Source organism: Scyliorhinus canicula, chromosome 21, assembly GCF_902713615.1.
Source record: "Scyliorhinus canicula chromosome 21, sScyCan1.1, whole genome shotgun sequence".
Classification (NCBI taxonomy): Eukaryota; Metazoa; Chordata; class Chondrichthyes; order Carcharhiniformes; family Scyliorhinidae; genus Scyliorhinus; species Scyliorhinus canicula.
Genome location: NC_052166.1, coordinates 59040691 through 59061981, shown reverse-complemented (window position 1 = coordinate 59061981; position 21291 = coordinate 59040691). Strand labels below are relative to the sequence as shown.

The 21291-nt window shown below is 44.9% G+C and overlaps 1 protein-coding gene and 1 long non-coding RNA gene across 9 annotated transcripts in view; one reads left to right on the top strand and one right to left on the bottom strand.

The window, feature by feature from the left end:
- Nucleotides 1-20083, bottom strand: part of LOC119955428 — a 47514-nt gene extending 27431 nt beyond the window's left edge. The window contains exon 1 of the long non-coding RNA XR_005458469.1: nucleotides 19804-20083. This is a non-coding gene — a long non-coding RNA (uncharacterized LOC119955428). The remainder of the gene's footprint in view (nucleotides 1-19803) is intronic.
- The window catches only part of fubp3 (far upstream element (FUSE) binding protein 3), a 108069-nt gene that overhangs the window by 79900 nt on the left and 6878 nt on the right, over nucleotides 1-21291 (top strand). For 4 of the 8 annotated variants that reach the window (XM_038781571.1, XM_038781569.1, XM_038781577.1 and 1 more), the window contains exons 16-18: nucleotides 2532-2648; nucleotides 5991-6059; nucleotides 6991-7029. In XM_038781571.1, the coding sequence (XP_038637499.1) occupies nucleotides 2532-2648; nucleotides 5991-6059; nucleotides 6991-7029 (225 nt within the window). The remainder of the gene's footprint in view (nucleotides 1-2531; nucleotides 2649-5990; nucleotides 6060-6990; nucleotides 7030-21291) is intronic. The other 4 variants (XM_038781572.1, XM_038781570.1, XM_038781574.1 and 1 more) reach the window with 2 other exon arrangements.

Sequence of the window (21291 nt, the reverse complement as noted above, 5' to 3'; positions counted from 1 at the left end):
AGTTGGAGCAGCACGGTAGCACAGTGGGTAGCACTGTTGCTTCACAGCGCCAGAGTCCCAGGTTCAATTCCCGGCTTGGGTCACTGTCTGTGCTGAGTCTGCACGTTATCTGCGTGGGTTTCCTCCCACAAGCCCCGAAAGACGTGCTTGTTAGATGAATTGGACATTCTGAATTCTCCCTCTGTGTACCCGAGCAGGCGCCGTAATGTGACGACTAGGGGATTTTCACAGTAACTTCATTGCAGTGTTAATGCAAGCCTACTTGAGACACTAATAAAGATTATTTAAAAAATAAAAGGACATGCGGAATGAGCAGCTGTTGAAGTTCAACAGGCTAAGCAATATTTTCCTACCCACACATTCAATGTTAAGTGTGTTCACAATTCCTGCAAGTGCAAAACTTTGTTATTCACCCCGTCATCCATTTCAGCTCATCTTAGCCCTAGTCAGTTTCATTGCGATTGTTTCCTCAATTATTCTAATTCACTCATTATTTTACTTCTAACTGGCTGTTTAAACATTAATCCTAGTGTTAACAGACTAGATTAGTTGAAACAAGCTGAACATTTGAGCAGCTACAAGCTGTATCATAATTTGCATATTCCCTCCACCCAATAATGGAATATAGTTTTGGCTCCTCCATCCAAGAACAGTCCAGTACCACATTTCCCATGATTGAAGTTTGACATGTCAGCTAAACAAACCAAGCACTCTGCATGTGAGGAGGACAGGGAAAGACTGCTCCATTCAGCCAGCGGGGTAACCGCACATACCAATCGCTGTCTTCTGAGAAAGAAAAACCTGCAGCGAATTCAGGAAATCTGTGGGGAGTATCCCATACCCACATATCTCCCAAATACTATAATCGTGAGTTGTCAATTCAACAAATTAACTCTCCTCCTATCATAGTGTCTGGTCACAAATTTAGGGCTCCATGCTCATTATATTCTACTTAACTTGTAACTGGCCAAGCATTGCTCTGTCTCTCTGGGTTGCTAGTGCAGTGACAATACCACTGTACCACCGCCCCCCCCCCCCCCCACTTAAATGCTGTGGGCCCCAACCTCCCAATTGGAGAAATTTCCCTTCCTCTTCCTTCACCCCATTTCTGTAAAATTTTTTGTTCCATTCAAATGATATTAAATATTCTTGTATATAAAAAATATATATTCTGCACAAATTAAGTGTCTTGACACAATTTTATGGCCTGTCATTATTAATACATAATCTCATCTCTGATTTCATTGCAACGTGTATCTAATTTTCTACCGTTACCCTAATGTTGCAATGATTTCCAGTAGCAGTTAGAATCAGCAAGGGTGTACTCCAGCTCATAAAATAATGCCCTCTTAATAATCAGCATCTCCTCCATCTTCCCATGAACACAGGCAATCCATTGAAAAATGAGGGAAGTTAAGTTAATGTTTTGGGTGTGAATCCTTGAAATAGTTCTGTCAGAAGGATCTGCGCACAAACTGTTAATCTACCTTTTTTCCCCCCCAAATGTTGATCATTTTTATTGTTCTTCTCCTCTGCATTTGATGTTTAACTTGATTTTGTCCCTGTTATGTAGTTTGTCCTGAATTGTTGGTGTTAATTCTCTAAAACAGTGCAATATGTGAGCATGATGCAGTGAATCACTTACTTAAATTGATGAAATGCCTGGGACAAAGTGGTACAAGCAAAATTCTGTGGATGAACATTGTGCACGTTAAATCAACTGTTGCACAGGAATACATTGTTTTTGTATAGATTCCTGGGCAAAGGAATGTAATGGTTCATTTTTTCTCCCCCCTTAAAAACTCTTGGGGAATTGTTTCAGACTGGGCAGCCCCATCGTGTTCATTCTGCTCTCAGCTTGTATGCTGCGCTTGGCTTGAAGTCCTCCACCAGCTCACAATTAATTCCATTGCAGAAGCCAAGTGACTGCTGGCCACTTAACAACCACCTCTTTGAGGGTGCTGTGCAAGCGGAGGTTGTGTTACAGTGTTTCAGGTGTGGTTTCGCTTACCGCTCAGCCATTTTTGTGTACAGTGGAAGATATGGGTACTCTTGAATGGGGCATTAACTCTGCTTCCCACCCTCGCGCATCCCCCCCCCCCCCCCCCCCCCCCCCCCCCCCGCCCAAAGCTCTGCATATACTTGAAAAAAGCTATTTGAAAGTCCAGTCACTTCATCCTATTTTTGTCATTATTTAACTATCAATAAAGCATCGTGTGAATTGGTGAATGTATTGAGATAATAATGGAGTTAATACTGGCCTTGCTGGTGATTTTTCCTTTGAAGGGAAATTCAGCAGGAAGAGGATCGAATCCAACATCTTTGGTAATAACTAAGAAGACATGAAACTTAGATTCCCATTTCTTTGCATATATTTTTTTGGGGTGATTCAAAATTAGACTTTTGAAAGTATTTGAACTTGATCACGAGCAGTAATGTCACTGCATAATGAACTATTCCCATCACAGAAGTTTAAAAGTTACCAAAATTAGACAGTAATAGTTACTGTGACACTGTGTGTGTGTGTCTAGGTAAAGCTGCACAGCATTTGGGTACAGCAGCCTGGTCAGCCTACATCTCCCAGTTTTACCAGCAGCCTAGCCAGCAACAGCAAGCAACAATGGGGCAGAACTCGCAACAAAATTCAGGTGTGTATTTGTAAATTTCGACAATACGACAAATGCCTTCAAGTTTCTGCTCCAAGCACTTTGCAGTATTACCTGTGCAATTCCAGAATCAATGTCACTTCTTTCAAACTCTGCTTTACCCCTAATAATTAGGGGGCTTTCCTGTGCGTTCTAAAACTGTGCGCCCATCTGAGACGTCATCCTAATTGAGCATTTCAGTTAAAAGTCTTCTATTTGTCTATCTGCTAACGGTGCTGTGAGTTTGCCTGCACAAAACTTGTATTGGACTCTCTCACTCTTTCTCCCTCCTTCCTTCCTTCCCCCCCCCTCTCCTCCTCCTACCCCCCCCCCCCCCCCCCCCCCTCTTACCCCCGCATTGCCTTGGTTTTATTCAGCTCTATTAAGGAATTCTGATTTGTGTATCTCATGAGGGGTCCATAATATGTTAACCTAACCTCTTTACAGATACGCGTGGGCTCCTCTATATTTCTAGTGTTTTTATCCGATTTCTATTATCTGCTGTTTTTGCATTTATCTTAAGCGTGCACAAAACTGCGCACACAAGTTGGCGATGGCCAAGAATCCTTGGAATGGGAATTGAAATTTCAATGTTACAGTAAAAGGGATGGCCTTCCGAGATTGGTTGAAGCGGATTGTTGTGTGGGTGTAGGGGGAGTTTCTGTGCTGTTTCTAGCCTCGGGACTGCGTGGTACTGTGGTTAGACGCTTAAAAATGACCAATCACCAAATACTCCTTATTGCCACCGTTGAACTCTTGGTGCAACACCTCATCAGCAAACTATATGACTGTGTTATTGCGTGGTTAATACAAGAATTTGACAAATATTGTGAAACCCGCTGCTTGGTTGTTGTGCTGTCGGATGGCTATTTTAGGTTAGTGTCGAAGAACAGTTCGAGTTATTGGCAAACTTGGTTTTGAATTATGAGGTGAGACTTTTGGAAGTATTACAGTTTTGTGTCATTGCATCAGTGATATATTCTATCATTCTTTTTCCCTCAAAACCTATCTAGAGTATGTTACTTTTTGTGATCTGCTTATAGCTAGTGATCAACAATTGTTGCTTGTTAACCAGATGCGATCAATGAAATTATCCTTCGTTTGAAAGCAATCTCGAGTGGGATGCATTGTTTTATTTGATTCTAATTAAACCACAATCTGTCCTTTGCCTTTCAATGTTGAAAATTCACTTTGTAGCAAAGCGGTTTATCCCGGCTCTAATGGTAACCTGTCGAAAACAAGCTCGAGTTGATGGGCTAGTAATGGTGCGTGAACTACACTTTAACAAATCAGATCTGGTGATTCTGGACTGCCATGGCCTCTGAACTACACAATTGAGTTCAACCACATGCAAACAAATCAGCTGTCATCACGTAGAACTGCAAGAAGAGCAGAGGCTCAGCGACTTCAGAAAGCATGGAGTGCAACTTTAACTACATGGGGTTCAGTTGCGAACTGGTGTTAACTGAGCTGCAGAGGCTGAAAATTTTTATTCGATCCTTGATTTATCCATTAATCCTCATCTCAAGTGACCATTTTATGCAAAGATCAGTCTGTGTTCAGTGACATAACCTACCAGCACCAGTTTGCTAATGTGTGTACTTCCATAAAATTTGTTCAAACTTTTGACATGAAACCTTGCATTAAATGTACTTTTACTCGGACAAGAATTGTCCCTTGTGGTGCCAATTGCGGGGTTTTCCTAACTTTTTATTAAAGTATATTCTTCACCCAGATTCGGATAGCTACTAACCTCTTCACCAATTTCCACACTTGATATTTTCTTGCAAACTCTTACATTTCTGAATCCGTTCAAAAGCTCGCTTATCCTATGACAATTTTGATGCTGACAGGCTGTGATGTTGGGATGGAGGAGAACAAAGACTTGCATTTATATAGTGTCGTAGAACATCAAGCACTTGTGGAGTGTCGGGGGTGTTTGTGACTGAACTTTAGTATATGCACGAGTAATTCACTGCTGGTTAGTGATGCTAATGCGTGTGACGGATTAAGTTTCATAGGGTGAGTGCGAACGAGTTTGTAGCTGCACTTCTCCCAAAGAGTGTTCCCAAATGAATGTCAGTTGAACCTCAACCCAACCTCGCCTGCACCCCTCGACCTCCCCAAAACAAAAGACTTCTCTAAAGAAGTGGGGGATTCCTTCATAGCTTCTTCTACCTTTGCTTGGCCTGTTAGATGAGTTCTGTCCAAAACCTTTGTGCACCTACGATGCATCACCATTTCCCTGATCCATTATGTGAGTCGTCTTGAAGAACCGCTTTCTACTGAAGGTAGAATATCTTCAATGCCATGCACTTCCAAACGTACATGGTTCCAGAATTCAAAATGGTATTTCTGTTGGTGCTTCTAAACGATTTTTAATGTGGTCCTACAGATTGCAGTGAGTCTCTGCTCTCTCTCTCTCCTGCTCTTTCCACCCTCTTCAAAATTTAGGACCCCTGTTGCCCTCATCCCATCTACAACATTCAATTACAGCTTTGTAGCTGTACCTGCTGTATCACTGAGGTTTCACGCAGAATAATGGCTCATTTGTTGGGTTGCCTGATCTTATTGTAAAATTTTACTGCAAAGTCCAAGCAGGGTATGTTAATGTGTCTGGATTGTAAATATCCAAAGGTGCCAATTGGAATCTGCTCAGACAGTGCACCACCTTGTAATACAATCAGAGGCAGCAAGGAAACCATCTCTTCCCCCCCCCCCCCACCCCATTCCTGAAAAATAATTGGAAAATTATACTAAGTCTGGGAAGGAGAGGAGTCTTCTCAAGGGCAGGTTTTTGCTGGTGCTACTGTTGGAATAAATCTTTGCCCGCGGAATCTTGCTCGTTCCCTCTGTGTGAATAGGCTGAGATTGGGAACGCTCAGGAACAATTTGTGATGCCAAGCTTTAAACTAGGAACTTGGTGTGTCTGTGTGGAAATCGCAGAATGTGGGTATGTCCCTGACATTCGGTGATACAGCGAGTTGTGTAATTTGGTTTTGAGAAGCAGAATAAGTTAATTTTTAATTGAGGGGAACAGTCCCCTGCAACCAGAATATGAAGTGAGATTCTAACCTAATTTGTATGGGGAGTTGGGGGGTGGTGGGGCAGGGTGAAGTCTTGAGTTGTCCTCGAGCAAAACCTGTTCAGTCAAGATGAATAATTCCAACCGTTAGTGTGTAACATTTGCAAACTACACATTACACTGCATCAGAACAGTCTGGTCTGACGCTGTTCCAAGTACAGGGGCTTCTTTTGTTTTGCAAAAGATCTCTGACCTTTTTTTGAAATATGATGTCTTTAATATGAATTTGTGAAATGTAATTTTTTTAAACCTGCCCACAGATCAGAATGGTGGCCAAACTGGTCAGATGGATTATTCCAAAGCCTGGGAGGATTACTACAAAATACTTGGTATGCACTTTTCTTGGACTGATATTTTGTAAGTGGCGTTTGAGTTGCCTTCTTGCAGGGTATTTGCAGAAAGCAGGTTTTGTGGAATAGGGAAATATTTTATTCCCTTCTTTTCCTTTCCTGTTTCTTTCTCTCTTTCCCTCGCCCATCTTCCCCTCTTCTCCATTCTCTGTGTCTCTGTCTATCTTCTTCCTTTCCTCTGTCAGTTAAATCCTTGAAATCCAGTTTTGATTGAGCGGCCCCATAGCTGTGGTAACGGTGCTCAGCTTCCACAGTTCTCTGGGCAATAGAGCAAAAGTCTGCACGGGACACCACCAATGCAGCTTTTGTTACGCAGCGTTTTGGAACAGGTAACCTCCTCACCGAATTTTTACTTTTTCTTGGGGTGCGGAGGAATATTGTCTGGTCTGTATCCCAGTCAAAACAAGTAAAGTAGGAACACCTTGCAGGAGATTGCAGAGTTGAGCCGATTCCTGCTTGTTCCATAGTATGTTCCTACTACAGAACTGCAACAGGGAGCAGCTCTGATAGTGATGGGGGGGGGCTGAGGTCGTGGCAGTGCTTTGCGAGCTGTCTTATTTGCCTTGTACAGCTGTTCAAGAGCAACAGGCCTTCCAGAAAAGGGTCTGTATGGACCAGCGAACAGCACGCCACATTGCCTGCCCGTCCTGTGGCCAAAGGTTGGTGGGGTGTTAGAATATTCCATTTTGACAACCGACGGATATATTGGAAAATTTCTTGGGATGGACTTTGATGCCTTGACAGGTCCTGGTAATTTTACTTTGATATGCCACGGTGCTTGCCGACACAACAGTACTTTGAAGTTAATGCCCTACGAGCTAGTCAGTTTAAGCTTAATCATCGCGTGAGCCGGGAGCACAGCCAAATTTAAACATATTTTTTTGAAACTATCTACTCTGCCTTTTGATAGATTTGAACAATGTATGCAACGTTTGGAGCAGTAGATGGGGTAAGAATTGCAATTTTGCCACATAAGGGAAGGAGGCAAGAGCCCAAATACGTGGTGCTGAGTGGGGGGTGGGGGCTTTTTGTAACCGATGAGCAGTTTGTTTCCTAAGTTGCTTCTTCTAGCTCTGTGTATAATAGCGCACATCAAATATTGTGTGATTTTTATTTGTGTTAAAATACAAATGCACCACAGGAGGAGTTCATAATGCCTGTGTTGGCTCTGCAAAAGAGCTAGAGTTGTGATCTAATTTTACAGCTGTTGACCCCCTCCCCCCCCCCCCCCCCCATTGAATTTTTTTCCTTTCCGAAAGTTTTAAATCTTGTTTCCACTTATTTCTGTTGGAGCATTCAGTTTGCTAAAGTCTTGTACAAAAAGCAAATTAATTATCTTCATCTCTCACGTCAGCCTGGTGATCTTAAATTTATGTCCTTTAAGAAGTGACCTATTGCCAATCTAGTGGAAATTATTTTCCAGGCTTAACCTCATCAAAACGCGTGATGACGTTGCCGCACAAGAATTTTTGATCGTCTCTATTCTGGGGAAAGAATTCCAATTCATTGCAGCAATTGGAAGAATGCGTTGTTGCAGGGATGCGCATTGATCACTTTTCACTCATAATTTTGGTTGTTGGAGATTTGGGGTTCAGCTGTCGTGCTTTGTGTGGCTGTTCAACTGGATGCAACAGGTACAATCTAGAAATCCCTGGGTTTGTTGGTTCTAGACATTTCACTCAGTGACCAGCTAATCGAGCAGCAAACAATTATAATCAGACAGACTTAAAATAGCTTTGAAGTAGAGATTTAACATTGAGGTGCATACGTTTGTGCAATGTCAAGCTTTGGACAATTTCATATTATCTTTACGTGGCCCTATCAGTTATAAATTGATTTTGTGGGTGGCATGATGGCACAGTGGTTAGCACTGCTGCCTCACGGCACCGAGGACCCAGTTCAATCCCGGCCCTGCATCATTGTCCATGTGGAGTTTGCACATTCTCCCCGTTTCTGCGTGGGTCTCATCCGCACAACCCAAAGATTGCAGGGTAGGTAGATTGGCCATGTTAAATTGCCCCTTAATTGGAAAAAAATAATTGGGTCCTCTTAAAAACAAATTTGAAACAGCAAGTGAATGTAATAAAAGCCTGATGGTATGTGCTTACTTTATTTAGGAAGCAGTGGTAATAATTGTCTTTTTGAACTATTAGGACTATCTGGGAGGGATCCTGACTCAAGAATCTAATTTTCTACAGACGAGTGTGTATCTGTTTTAAATGACCTCGGTCTCTACTATAAACATGGTTACACCCATAGTATTTGGTGCTTGGTTCATTGCAAATCAATAACTTGTTGGATATTGGAGTTCTGTTTTGCAACAAAAAAGCATGAAGGATCTTTTGTCTCCTATAGCAGGTGGAACCTGTAGTTGGTCCTGACCTTCCTTTAAGGGTCTTGTCCTATGACTGCGGCCAAGTCTCTCAGATTCTTTTTTCCCTTGTCCCCTGCAGCCTTTTATGTTTAAAAGCTCCCTTCCCCCCCGCCCCCCGCCTCTTTAATGCCATTTGTAGCCTGCGTGAAGGACAGAAGCCCTTCAGGGTCAAAGCAGCATTGCGAGCTCTTTAAAAGGCCGGGGAAAGGATTCCTGAGCTATTGATGTTGAGGTTTTTTTTGTGGTTGCTGCTGGGGTCCACGCCTGCTAGTGACTTGTGCCATCTCCTGGCTGACGATATTGTCTGTCGCTGATTTAAGATGGTCTGGCAGTGCCCTGAGGCCAAATGCTAGCCACCTTCCTGAAGAGCCCTGTTGTGAACATGCACAGGATAAAAGGAACTTGAAGACTAAAAGCTGGAATTGGAGCTGTTTCGAATTAACTTCTGCATCAAGAGCTCAACAATCTTCGATCGCACATTTTCACAATTTTCTTGTCTGACATAAGGGTAAAATTAATCTTCACTGAGATGAGCATTGGATCCAGCAAATTTGCACCAATGTGATTAATTCCTTGACCACCTAATTCCTCGAGCTGTGGGATTCCTTTCTTCAATATCTGTGTATGTAGGTATATGAAGTTGGGTTTAAAAGCTAACCCATTCACTCAACAATTTGCAATACTCTGCATTGGTATTGCTTTTAAAAATATGTAATCTAGTTTTCTGTAAGCTTTGACACAGCAGTCCATTTGAAATGATCCACTTTCATTTCCAGCTTTGCTATGTGATTTATTCTGTACATATTAAAGAAGCTCTTCATTGACGTTTTTGAAATTTAAATCTCAATTACTGAACAATTTGAGTGTTAAAAGCAAAGCTATCGCAAAGTTTCCTTTGGCAAAACAACTGAGCATCTCACCAGTGACTACTATGACACAGGGCTGTACCAATTGGGGAAAGTCCTCTTCCTTTGATCCTTTGGGTGGCTCAAGAATTGCTATCATTTGACTGTCTTTCCTGGTTATGAAAGGGCCTAATTGGCCTAATTTCCTGCTCCTGAGCATCTTTTCCTAGCCTCCCCCCTTTCCTGGAAGTGTGGAGATAGGTTAAGAATAAGAATGGAGTTGATTGTGACATCCCATGGTCCACTGAGCTACTGACGTTCCCTGCTTGGACTGTGACATGGTAAATACAACCCTTTTGAAATTGATCCACAAGATGAGTTAAGGAGAGGGGCAAGGGGGTCAAAATCTGTGGTCTGTCCCTATTACAAGGGTTAGTTTTGCCTGCACTGTCTCTTTTTAAAAAAAACTATTCAATTTAGTCGCCGATTAATCTATTTTGACCCCAGCTTTTTCCCTTTAAACCTCATGCTACTGTTAGTATCCAATCGGTGTAGACCATAAGAGATAGGAGCAGAATTAGGCCACTCAGCCCATCGGGTCTGCTCTGCCATTTGATTTCAACAAGTTATTTTTCTTCCCAATCTCATTCTGGCTCTCTAATGTGCATTTTTTAGATTGTATGATTTCCATTTCCAAACTGCTGAAATTTGTTCCTGGTGGGAGCTGTGATGGCCTTCAGTGCTGTCCGCTCTGTTGCTTGCTTCTGACTGAGATGCAAGATGATTTTTTAGAGAAAGCAATTCTATATTTTCCCCCCCATGGAACCCCACAACTCCTCAAAATCAGAAAGGAACCAAACTCGTGAGAGCGCATCAATTCTGCAGCTTTATTATTGTCATTTGTTCTCTTACTTTTATTAGAGGATCCTGATTTCACTGTTAGGGAGTCATAAAATACAACTCGCATGTCTCTTGTTCTGCAAGTTCTTTGGAGTTCCAAGCTTTCCTCCAAAGTGGCAGTTGCTGCATGATTATTTTCATCTGAAGCCTTAAATAAAGGCTCATAAAAAGGCACTTTAAATGTTGGTTGCAGTACGAACATAGAAAACTATCAGATCAATCCTTTGATCCTCTAATTCTTTATCTCCATCTCAATGTGCAGGAGTTGGACTATTTGGGAAGATAAGGTGTTGCTGGGCTGTGTGCACAGGTTGAATCTCTCAAACTATTCCATTGTATTTGTCTCTATTCATCTCGTCACAAATCCCAGCCAGCTTTCTGTCTCCTACACTACCGCTTAGGCAGTCCCACTGAGTCGAGGATGGGTTCTCAGGTGACTGAGGAATTCGATACGCGATCTGCAGTCTGTCTGTGTGCCTGGGACAGGAGGAGCGGGTGGGTGGGTGCCTGAATTGCCTCGCGTTCATTTCGCTGTCTGAGCTTGGCTTCAAATTGTTCCCGTTGATGAAAATTGAGGGATTCATCTCCTTCCCGGATGCTTTTCCTCCACTTTGGGTGGTCTTGAGTCGGGGATTGCCAGCTGCTAGGTGTGTTGCAATTTTTCAAGGAGGCTTTGAAGGTGTCCTTGAAGCATTTCCTCTGCCCCGGGGGGGGAGGGAGAGAGGAGAGCTCGCTTGCTGTGTCAAAGCTCCAAGTAGAGTCCCGTGTCAGGCACGTGGATGAGGTGGCCTACCCAGCAGAGCTGATCCAGCGTGGTCAATGTTTCAATATTGGGGATGTTGGCCTGTATGAAAATGCTGACGCTGACCTATCCTGCCGATGGGTTTGCTGGATTTTGCAGAGGCAGGGCTGGTGGTACTTCAGGGCTATGCTGTACATAGTCCATGCCTGAGTCATATAGAAGGGTGGGTATCACTACTGCTCTGTAGGCCATGAGCTTAGTGCTGCCTGGTCTTCGAACACTCTTCCGCAGGTGACCAAAGGCATACTGAAGGCTGTGTTGAACCTTGTTGTCAATGTCTGCCCTTGTTGTCAGTAGGCTCCCATGGTATGGAAAGTGGATCATCTTGGATTTTGATAGCTGGGGGCAGTGTTGTGTGGTGGGACAGAGGGTTTTTGCCGTACGGATGTTTAGTGTAAAGCCTTGTTCTTACACGCCTCGGTGAAGCTGTTGACAATGGCTTGGAGCTCCGCCTCGAGTGTGTGCAGACACGCGCAGAGTCTACATGCTGTAGTTCAATGACAGAGGCTGGTAGACAACCTTCGGTGTGGCCTGCAGGTGGCAGAGGTTGAACTGATTCCCATTATGTAGTTTAGCTCCAGGGGCCTGCTTAGCTCAGTTGGCTGGACAGCTGCAGAGCAAGGCCAATAGTGCGGGTTCATTTCCTGTACCGGTTGAGATTATTCATGAAGACCCCCCCCCCCCCCCCCCCCCTCCCCCCTTCCTCCTCAACCTTGCCCCCTGTCTGAGGTGTGGTGATACTCAGGCTAAATCACCAGTCAACTCCCCCCCCCCCCCCCCCCCCCCCCCCCCCCAAAAAGGGGAAAGCAGTCTGTGGTCTTCTGGGATTATGGCAACTTTACTTGGTATAGTTCCCCTTCAGTGGAGGGTTTGCTGACGTTGAGGTGGAGCATTGTAGCAAGGAGGATCTAGAAGAGCGTCAGTGAGATGACACAGCTTTGCTTGACCCCAGTCCAAATGTGACTTGACTCTGTGGTGGATCCATTGGTGAGGATCATGGCTTGCTTGTCATCATAGAGCAGGTGGAGGACGGTGAAAAATCTATGGGGGGGGCAGCTGAAACAGGAGAACGCTCCATAATTCAAGGCAGCGACTTTTGTCGAAGGCCGTGGTGAGGTCAAAGAAGGCCGTGTACAAGGGTTGGTGCTGTTTCCTGCATTTCTCTTGTAGGGGGTGGAGATTATGTCCATTGTGCCACTTAGTGGGTGGAATCCACATTGCGACTCTGGGAGGAGTTCTTCAACCACAGGGCGGAGTCGGTTAAGGAGGATTCTTGTGCTGACCTACCCTGTGGCCAACAGCAGGAAACTTCCTTTGTAGTTACTGCAGTCACCTTTTTTGAAGGTGGTCCCGATTACGGAGTCTGAGATCTGGCATGTTCTCCTCCATCCAGATAAAGGAAATGAGGTCATGTATTTGCACTAAGCAATGCAGGCCCGACAGTCCCATGTTCAGCTGTGTTGTTAGCTTGAAAAGCTGTTGGCATGCTGCAGTTGATATTTTGCTGTCTCGTTATCTCTCCATCCTCCCCCAGTTGAGCCAACTAGGGTTCTGTTTGCTGATAGTTACCCTGTAACCCCTCTTGTAAAAGCCAGAGGTGCACATATCTGTGCTGTTTATTCGGCTAGAACAACCTTTTTGCTTGTATGATGAAATTATCACCTGGAGTACTGCAGTGCTATGGAATTGTTCCTCAGCCTGAAGTAATGCCTTCAGGAATGATCACAGTAAGAAGTCTTACAACACCAGGTTAAAGTCCAGCAGGTTTGTTTCAAACACGAGCTTTCGGAGCGCAGCTCCTTCCTCAGGTGCGCTCCGAAAGCTCGTGTTTGAAACAAACCTGTTGGACTTTAACCTGGTGTTGTAAGACTTCTTACTGTGCTCACCCCAGTCCAACGCCGGCTTCTCCACATTCAGGAATGATGGGGTGGAATTGTATCAGCAAAAGGTCTGCCTACTAGATCCAGGATCAAAAAGGCTCTCTCTCTGCTAAAATTTTAAATTAGTAAATGAACTCATTAATAGCCCTGGTTGGTTTAAGAGAACTGTTTTCAGATTCCAAAACGTTCCAACGCTTTTTAAATGTGAAATCCTAAATCTTGCTCGGCCCTGGCATAAGCCAACACTGAAATCCATTGCACAGGAAACTGCCCTAGGCAGTTTAAATGAGGTTTGGAACAATAGTATTGCTATAATCCTGAGCCGTTAATAATAGTATCCATGGGATTAGTTTCATTTTACTGAATTAATTGTTGTACACCCCTCCTGACATTTCTTTAGTTTTATGGGTTTTTTTTTAAAAAGCTACCATGCAACATCTAATTTTGATTCATTTTCTCTTGTGCACAGAAATTTGTTCTGCCCAGCTTTTGTCTTTTCATAGTTTTGTCCCTCACACGTGTGCTGTAGCTCATTTGTAAGTGCTAATCTGTTAACTGCTTTTATTTTGTGATTCATTGTGTGTTCACAACTCCTCAGAGTCACTGACTCTACACCGAGTGTAATGCACAATCTGTACTGCGTTCTGAAAACTGTTTTATGGCCTAGTTTTAAAGACCTGCAGGGGACAATTTGTGGGTCTCGGCCCCAGTCTTTCTAACAGCCCGTGTGCAAATTTTGAAGCTCTGTGCATGAGCTGGACAGGATTGTGACACATGCTCTCACTCGGATGGGACTTGTCAACTTGCATGCTATGTTTCTAGGTACAGCACGTGTGAATCAGGGTGACAAAGCATATCAGCGTACCTCATCTAACATTGCTCCAGCTGATTGAGAACACCAACCAATCCAACATTGGGTGAACCCTATGCGATGCTGTAGGTACTTCATAGTTTTTTATACAGCAAGCCGTGTGGCAAGTGCAGGAGTTGAGGAGCTACTGCTATGTGCCACGCAGGTTAAAAACTCACCTTTGTGGAAGGGGTTGTTTAGTGAATGGTGAAACCAGGGATACTGGTATTGTATTTAATTGCTGCTATCCCCCCCCCCATTTGAAATTACTATTTAAGGATAGTATGTTCATTTACAATAGGGCCATTGTTGAATTGTGACTGTTAGCACAGGCAGTTGGCTATTATGTGCTTCATAAATGTAATCCCCATGAACCATTGGTGGGTTGTGACCTCATTACCAGCAGAGTGCTTCATCTGTTGTAACACTGTCACATTTCTGAATGGAAACATCTGGTATAAAATTATCTCCATGTTTCATTGTTCTGAAAGGCCTGTTACTTACCCATCTCTACCAAGGGGTCAGATGTGCACCAAATAGGTATGCCACTGATTGTTTCATTTTTTAAAAGTATCTAGTACATTGCGTGGTCTGCGGTTGAAATCTGGTAACCTAGTCGCAGGTATATGAGACATGATTTTGTCGGGTTTGACCCAGGGTAAGCCTTTAAATGACTTGTATGCAGCATTTTATTAAGAGTAAGGCTGTGGTTGTTAACTATGCCAGCATAGAATATAAGGGCCAAAGCTGGACGGAATACCCAAATGCTTAATTTACGGAGACTGAAGTGAGTTGCTGGTAAAAGATCATTGCAGGAAGATCTGAAGTGCAATGGGTGAAACAAATGGACATAAGCTGTAAAGGAGAAACTGAGTAGGGTGATCATGGCTCGGCACAACATTGAAGGCCGAAGGGCCTGTTCTGTGCTGTACTGTTCTATGTTCTATGAGTACAAAACTTAAGAGCAACTGTAACAATTTCTAAATTGGCAACAAGTATCGTACAAAGGAAAAAAATAGCAGGGATGGGAATTCAAAAAACGGGAGTAACTAGAGAGGATTTTTATTTGTAAAAAGAACTCTAATAATTGCTAGCTACATTCTTGTGATCTATGTCTGTGAAAGCATTTCATATCCAACCTCTGAGCGGATTGATCTTGTATTTGATCCTTGGAGATGCATATCAATTTTAACAGCTGTGTGCACGTGTGATATATATTTGTATAAAATTATAGGCAGTGTTTAAAATTGGAAAGCTGCATATGTAGCCTTTTTGAATAGTTATGCAGGCTAATACTTTTCACTGCAGCGCTGGTTCATCAAATGATTAACTTTGTATTTAAGTTTCTGACTAAAGGGGGAATGGTATTACAGCAACAGTGCGGTCTGGAAGAGATTGTTCGACCTGCTGAAACTGAGGATGGAGCTCTGCAGCTGATTGCAGACTTCTGAACTGGTGCAGAGGTTGTGGTATAGCAGTAGTTAAGGAGGACTCACTTCAGCACCTGCTGTGCTCACACGCTGAACTGCCCAGTCACATCTCTTTAATGTGGAGACCCTGCTGTGAGGTAAATTATCCTCGTATCACCTTGCTTGGGTTTAGTTGAGCAATGATGGCTTCTCTCTGTGTCCTGTTGAGCAAAGCTGCTGTATTCTATTACTGAGCCAATGAAGAGTATTGTGGAATAGTTGAGCTGCTGATGGTGACAAGTGGAAACTGAACTTTCTTGAAGCATCAAAGGCAGGAATAGTGTCAACTGAGGCAATCACCCTCTGTTACTGAATGCTCTGGAATTTTATACCCTGAGTGTTGGCATTCATGATGCTAGTGTAGAGTAACGTAATTCATACTAAGGAGCATTGTATCTGGATCCATATCATAAATGTGTCCTGAAAAATGTTCCTACAAGTCCATGTTGGAAAGACCACTCCACTAACTGGTGCACCCTTGCCAACAAACATAAAAGCATCTCCGATGACCCCATCCTTCAGATTTAGCAGCCTTCCGGAGGGAATTGGTCCTGGTGGCTACCAGTTGAGCACCAACAAGAAGATCAGCTCAAAGCTTGTTCACAATTTCTGTGTGATTTCCATTGGCATTTTTAACATGACTAATATATTAATATTTCCCCCCAAAGCATGCCATGATCGAATTATTGCCTGAGAATTTACTCTTCACACTCAGTTACAGACCTGGTCTCAACACCTACACTCTGTTTTTCTATCACCTATAATAGAATCACTGCAGTGCAGAAGGAGGCCATTTGGCCAATCGAGCCTGCACCGAACCATTGAATGAGCATCTCTACTTTTTTTTTAAATAAATTTAGATTACCCAATTATTTTTTCTATTAAGGGGCAATTTAGCGTGGCCAATCCACCTACTCTGCACATTTTTGGGTTGTGGGGGCGAAACCCACGCAGACACGGGGAGAATGTGCAAACTCCACACGGACAGTGACCCAGGGCCGGGATCGAACCTGGGACCTCAGTGCCGGTGAGGCGGTTGTGCTAACCACTAGGCCACCGTGCTGCCCTTGAGCATCTCTACTTAAGCCCTCACCCTATCCCCGTAACCCCACCTAACTTTTTGGACACAATTTAACATGGCCAATCCACTTAACCTGCGCATCTTTTGGATGGTGGGAGGAAACCGGAGCACCCGGAGGAAACCCACCCAGACATTCTGTCCTTGATCTTCTGTCCCTTGACCACTGAGTTGTGTTTGAAGGAGCAGGCCGCAGTTAGAGCCACTCTGCAGATGCTCGTATTAAAAAAGATGCATTACTTTTCACAATTGCACCACCAAATAATTAAAAATGATGAAACTGGAATCACTTGTAGCTCCTTTTGAAATCCTTGAAGTGTAAAGCAGACGGGAGAAGCTGAATGGTCTACTCCTGTTCCTATGTTCTGCATTAGAATTCTCACAACTGGAACATTTGCACAAACACAAACAGTTTTCTAATAGCTGAGGAAAACCTGTGGAGTGATTATCACCTTAGAAGAAAGTTGCAGTGTAATTAATGGTTTCTTACAGCACAGAAATAAAATTTTGATGCCGACAACTGCAAGGCGGCACAGATTCTGCCAAATTTAATGACAGAACTCAAAATGATTTTTTTTCCCCCCTAACGCTTGGCTGGAGATGGGAAGAAGGCTGGGGGTGAAAGTGAGGGAAGAGAGGAAGAACTTCTGCTCCTACTGGTCAAGATCACCTACTTCATGTTTATATATAGCATTGCCTGCTTCTGTCTCCATCTGAAATTTGAAACTCTTAGTGCCACCAGACTTGACTCGTCAATGACTTCCAGGCTAGCTGCCCATCCCCCATGCCCTAAACCTCACTGCCTGTATGCTACCTTTACCAGGTCCTGCTCACCAAACTTCCTGTACTTGCTGACATACCCACCAGCAGACAGACCCACCAGAGGTAGTGTCACAGCGGTATACAGTAGGGAGTCGCCTTGCGAATCCTCACTCCCAGCCAACTGGTGGATACGGTACTCCATGTTGGAAGTATTTTTATACAAATTTTTGCATAATATCAACAACAAAAAGACAGATTATTTTTTACAAAGAACAGTGTCATCGTCGTGTGTCCCCCCCCCCCCCCCCCCCCCCCCGGGGCGCATACACAGCGGAAGAGATAAACTAACACCCATCATTCCCCCAAAACATCTGCCCGTCCCTTCAATAGATAGGACAGAACCCCCCCCCCCCCGTATACACAAGAGGAAATGAATTAATGCCCGACATTGGCACAGAACAACTATGCCCGTCCCTTTAGTACAAAACACCCCCCCCCTCCCCCACGAGTTGCTGCTGCTGCTGGCCTGTTTCTATCGTTCTGCCAGGAAGTCCAGGAATGGCTGCCACCTCCTGAAAAACCCCTGCACTGATCCCGTTAGGGCAAATTTCACCTCCTCTAGCTTGAGAAACCCTGCCATGTCATTGACCCAGGCCTCCACGCTTGGGGGCCTCGCGTCCTTCCACTGAAGAAGAATCCTCCGCCGGGCTGCCAGGGACGCAAAGGCCAGAACACCGGCCTCTTTCGCCTCCTGCACCCCCGGCTCCTCCGCAACCCCAAATACTGCGAGCCCCCAGCCCGGATTGACCCTGGATCCTACCACCCTCGACAACGTCCCTGCCACGCCCTTCCAAAAGTCCCCCAATGCCGGACATGCCCAGAACATATGGGCATGATTTGCTGGGCTCCCAGAGCACCTAATACACCTGTCCACACTCCCAAAGAACCGACTCATCCTTGTCCCGGTCATGTGAGCCCTGTGCAGCACCTTAAACTGTATGAGGCCAAGCCTCGCACAAAAAGAGGAGGAGTTCACCCTCCGCAGGGCGTCCGCCCACGTCCCCATCTCAATCTCCTCACCCAGCTCCTCCCATTTACCCTTCAACTCCTCAACCGTGGCCTCGTCCATCTCCTGCATCACTTGGTACGCCGCCGAGATCCTCCCCTCCCCAACCCACACCCCCGAGAGCAGCCTGTCCTGGACCCCACACGGCGGCAGCAGAGGGAACTCCGCCACCTGCCGCCTGACAAACGCCCTCACCTGCATGTACCGAAAGGCGTTCCCTGGGGGGAGCCCGAACTTCCTCCAGCTCACCCAGGGTTGCAAATTTCCCGTCTATAAACAGGTCCCCCAACCTCCTGATACCTGCCCTGTGCCAACTCGGGAACCCGCCATTTGGAAGAAACACTTGAGTGGCAACGACACGGTGTACTCTGGATGGGGGAAACTTCAATGTCCATTGAATGCAACTTGATAGCAGCATTATTGACCGAGCTGGCCATGTCCTAAAGGACAAAGCTACCAGGCAGGATCTGCAGCAGGTGCTGAGAGAACCAATATGAGGGCAATATCTACTTGACCTCATTCTCGCCAATCTGCTTGTCGCAGATGCATCTTTCCATAAGAGTACAGTACCAATAGAATGATCACTGAACAGTCCTTGTGAAGATTAAGTCCTATTTTCACTTTGAGGGTACTTTCCATGTTTTGGGGCACCGCCGTGCTAAATGAGATAAATACCAAACCGATCTAGAAACTCAACTGTGCAACCATTAGGTGCTGTGGGCTATCAGTGGCAGCAGAATTGTATTTAACCACAAGTCTGTAACCTCATGGCCCAGCACATCTCCCAATCCACCATTACCATCCAAACTGGTTCAATGAAGAGTGCATGCCAGGGATACCTTTAATGAGGTGTCACTCTGGTGAAGATGTGCCACAGGAAGATGCCAAACAGCAGAAGCAGCATGCAAAAGAGCCAAGAGATCCCACAACCATTGGATTAGATCTAGGCTCTAGTCCTGCCACATCCAGCCTGAATAGTGGTGGATTAAGCACCTCTCTAGAGGGGAGGCTCCACAATGTCCCCATCCTCATTGACTGGGGAGCATAGTACATCAGTGCGAAAGATGAGGCTGAAGCATTTGCAATCATCTTCAGCCAGAAGGGCTGAGTAGATGAGCCGTCTTGGCCTCCTTCTGAGGTCCCCAACATCCCAGAATGCCAGTCTTCAGCCAATTTGATTCACTGTGATTAACAGAGGAACAGCTGAAGGCACAGGACACTGAAAAGACAATGGGCACTGGAAGCACCCCAGCCAATAGTACTGAAGACGAGCTCCAGAACTAGCCACACCCTTAGCCAAGCTGCTCCAGTACAGCTACAACACTGGCATCTACCTGGCAAAGTAGAAAGATGCCCAGGTGTGTCATTGTCCACAAGCAGGACAAATCCAACCCAGCCAATTACCATCTCATCATTCATCAGCAGAATGATGGAATGGGCCATTGGTACTTATCAACTGGCACTTACTCGACAATAACCTGCTCACTGATGTTAAGTTTGTGTTCTGCCCGGGCCACTGAGCACCTGACCTCTTTACAGCCTTAGTCCAAACATGCAGAAGAGCTGAACCCGAGGAAAGATGACAGTGACTGCCTTTGACATCAGGCAGCATTTGACCGAGTATGGAATCCACAAGCCCTGGTAAAATTTAAAGTCCATGGGAATCGGGGAAAACTCTCCATTGGTTGGCGTCATACCTTGCACAAAGGAAGATGGTTATGGTTGTTGGTTGATCATATCAGTACTAGGAGATCACTGCAGGAGCTCTTCGGGTAGCATCATCTTCAGCTGCTTCATCAATGACCATCCCCCATAGCATCATTAAATGGGGATGTTCGCTGATGACATCACAATGCCTGGCACCATTTGTGATGACTCAGATACCCAAGTAAACACTTTCCACATGCAGCAAGACCTGGGCAGCCTTGAAACTTGAGCTGAGATGTGGCAAGTTACATGTGTGCCATACATGCCAGGCAATGACTATCTCAAACAGGAGAGAATCCACCCATCGCCCCATGTCATTCAATGGCATTACCATCTCCAAATCCCTCGCTATCAACATCTGGGGGAGAGCTACCATTGACTAGAATCTGAACTGAACAAGCCATATAAATGCTCAGGCTACAAGAGCAGGACAAAGGCTGGGAATTCTGCTTCAGGTAACTCGCCTCCTGACTCCCCAAAGCCTGTTCACTATCTACAAGGCACAGGCCGGGAGTTTGATTAAATATCTCCTCAAGAAGCTCAACACCATCCAGGACAAAGCAACCTGCTTGAATTGCACCCCTTCCATCACTTCAATATGCTCCTTCCATAATTAACACTCAGTGGCAGCAGCGTACTATACACAAGACGCACTCAGCAACTTGCCAAGCCTCCAACAGCACCTTCGAAACCCATGGCTTCTGCCACCTAGAAGGCCAAGAGTAGTAGATATATAGGAACACCACCAGCTGCAAGTTCCCCTCCAAGCTGCACACCATCCTGACTTGAAACTGTATCACAGTTCCTTCACTGTCACTGGGTCAAAACGCAAAACCCCTAACAGCATTGTGGCTGTACCTGCACCACATTGATTGCAGATGTTCACAAAGGCAGCTCACCACCACCTTCTCTGGACTGTTGGGGATAGGAAATGAATGCTGGACTAGCAAGCCATCTCCACATCTCATGAAAGAATACATTTTTAAAAATACTTTGGCTACCTCTCCCCCAACTCGTAAAATTATTTTCCTTATGTTTAAATCCTGGATTTATCCATGATGGCTGGTTTCGCTCAGTGGGCTAGACAGCTGGTTTGTGATGCAGAACAAGGCCAGCAGCGCGGGTTCAATTCCCGTACCCGCTGAGAATTCTGAATTCTCCCTCTGTACCCGAACAGGCACCAGAATGTGGTGACTAGGGGCTTTTCACAGTAATTTCATTGCAGTGTTAATGTAAGCCTACTCGTGACAAAAGTCCTGAATTCTCTTTTCCCCTAACTCTGACCTCTCCTAATCCCTCCACTCTACCTTTGGTGGCTATTCCTTCAGCTGTTTAAGCCCAATGTTGTAGATTTATTTCCTGAATCTCTTCTGCATATCCGTCCTCTCTCCCAAGAGACTGCTCTTAAACCCATCTCTTCAACCAAACATTTGTTCACTGATTATATATCTCCTCCTTCGACCTGACGACAATTTGTG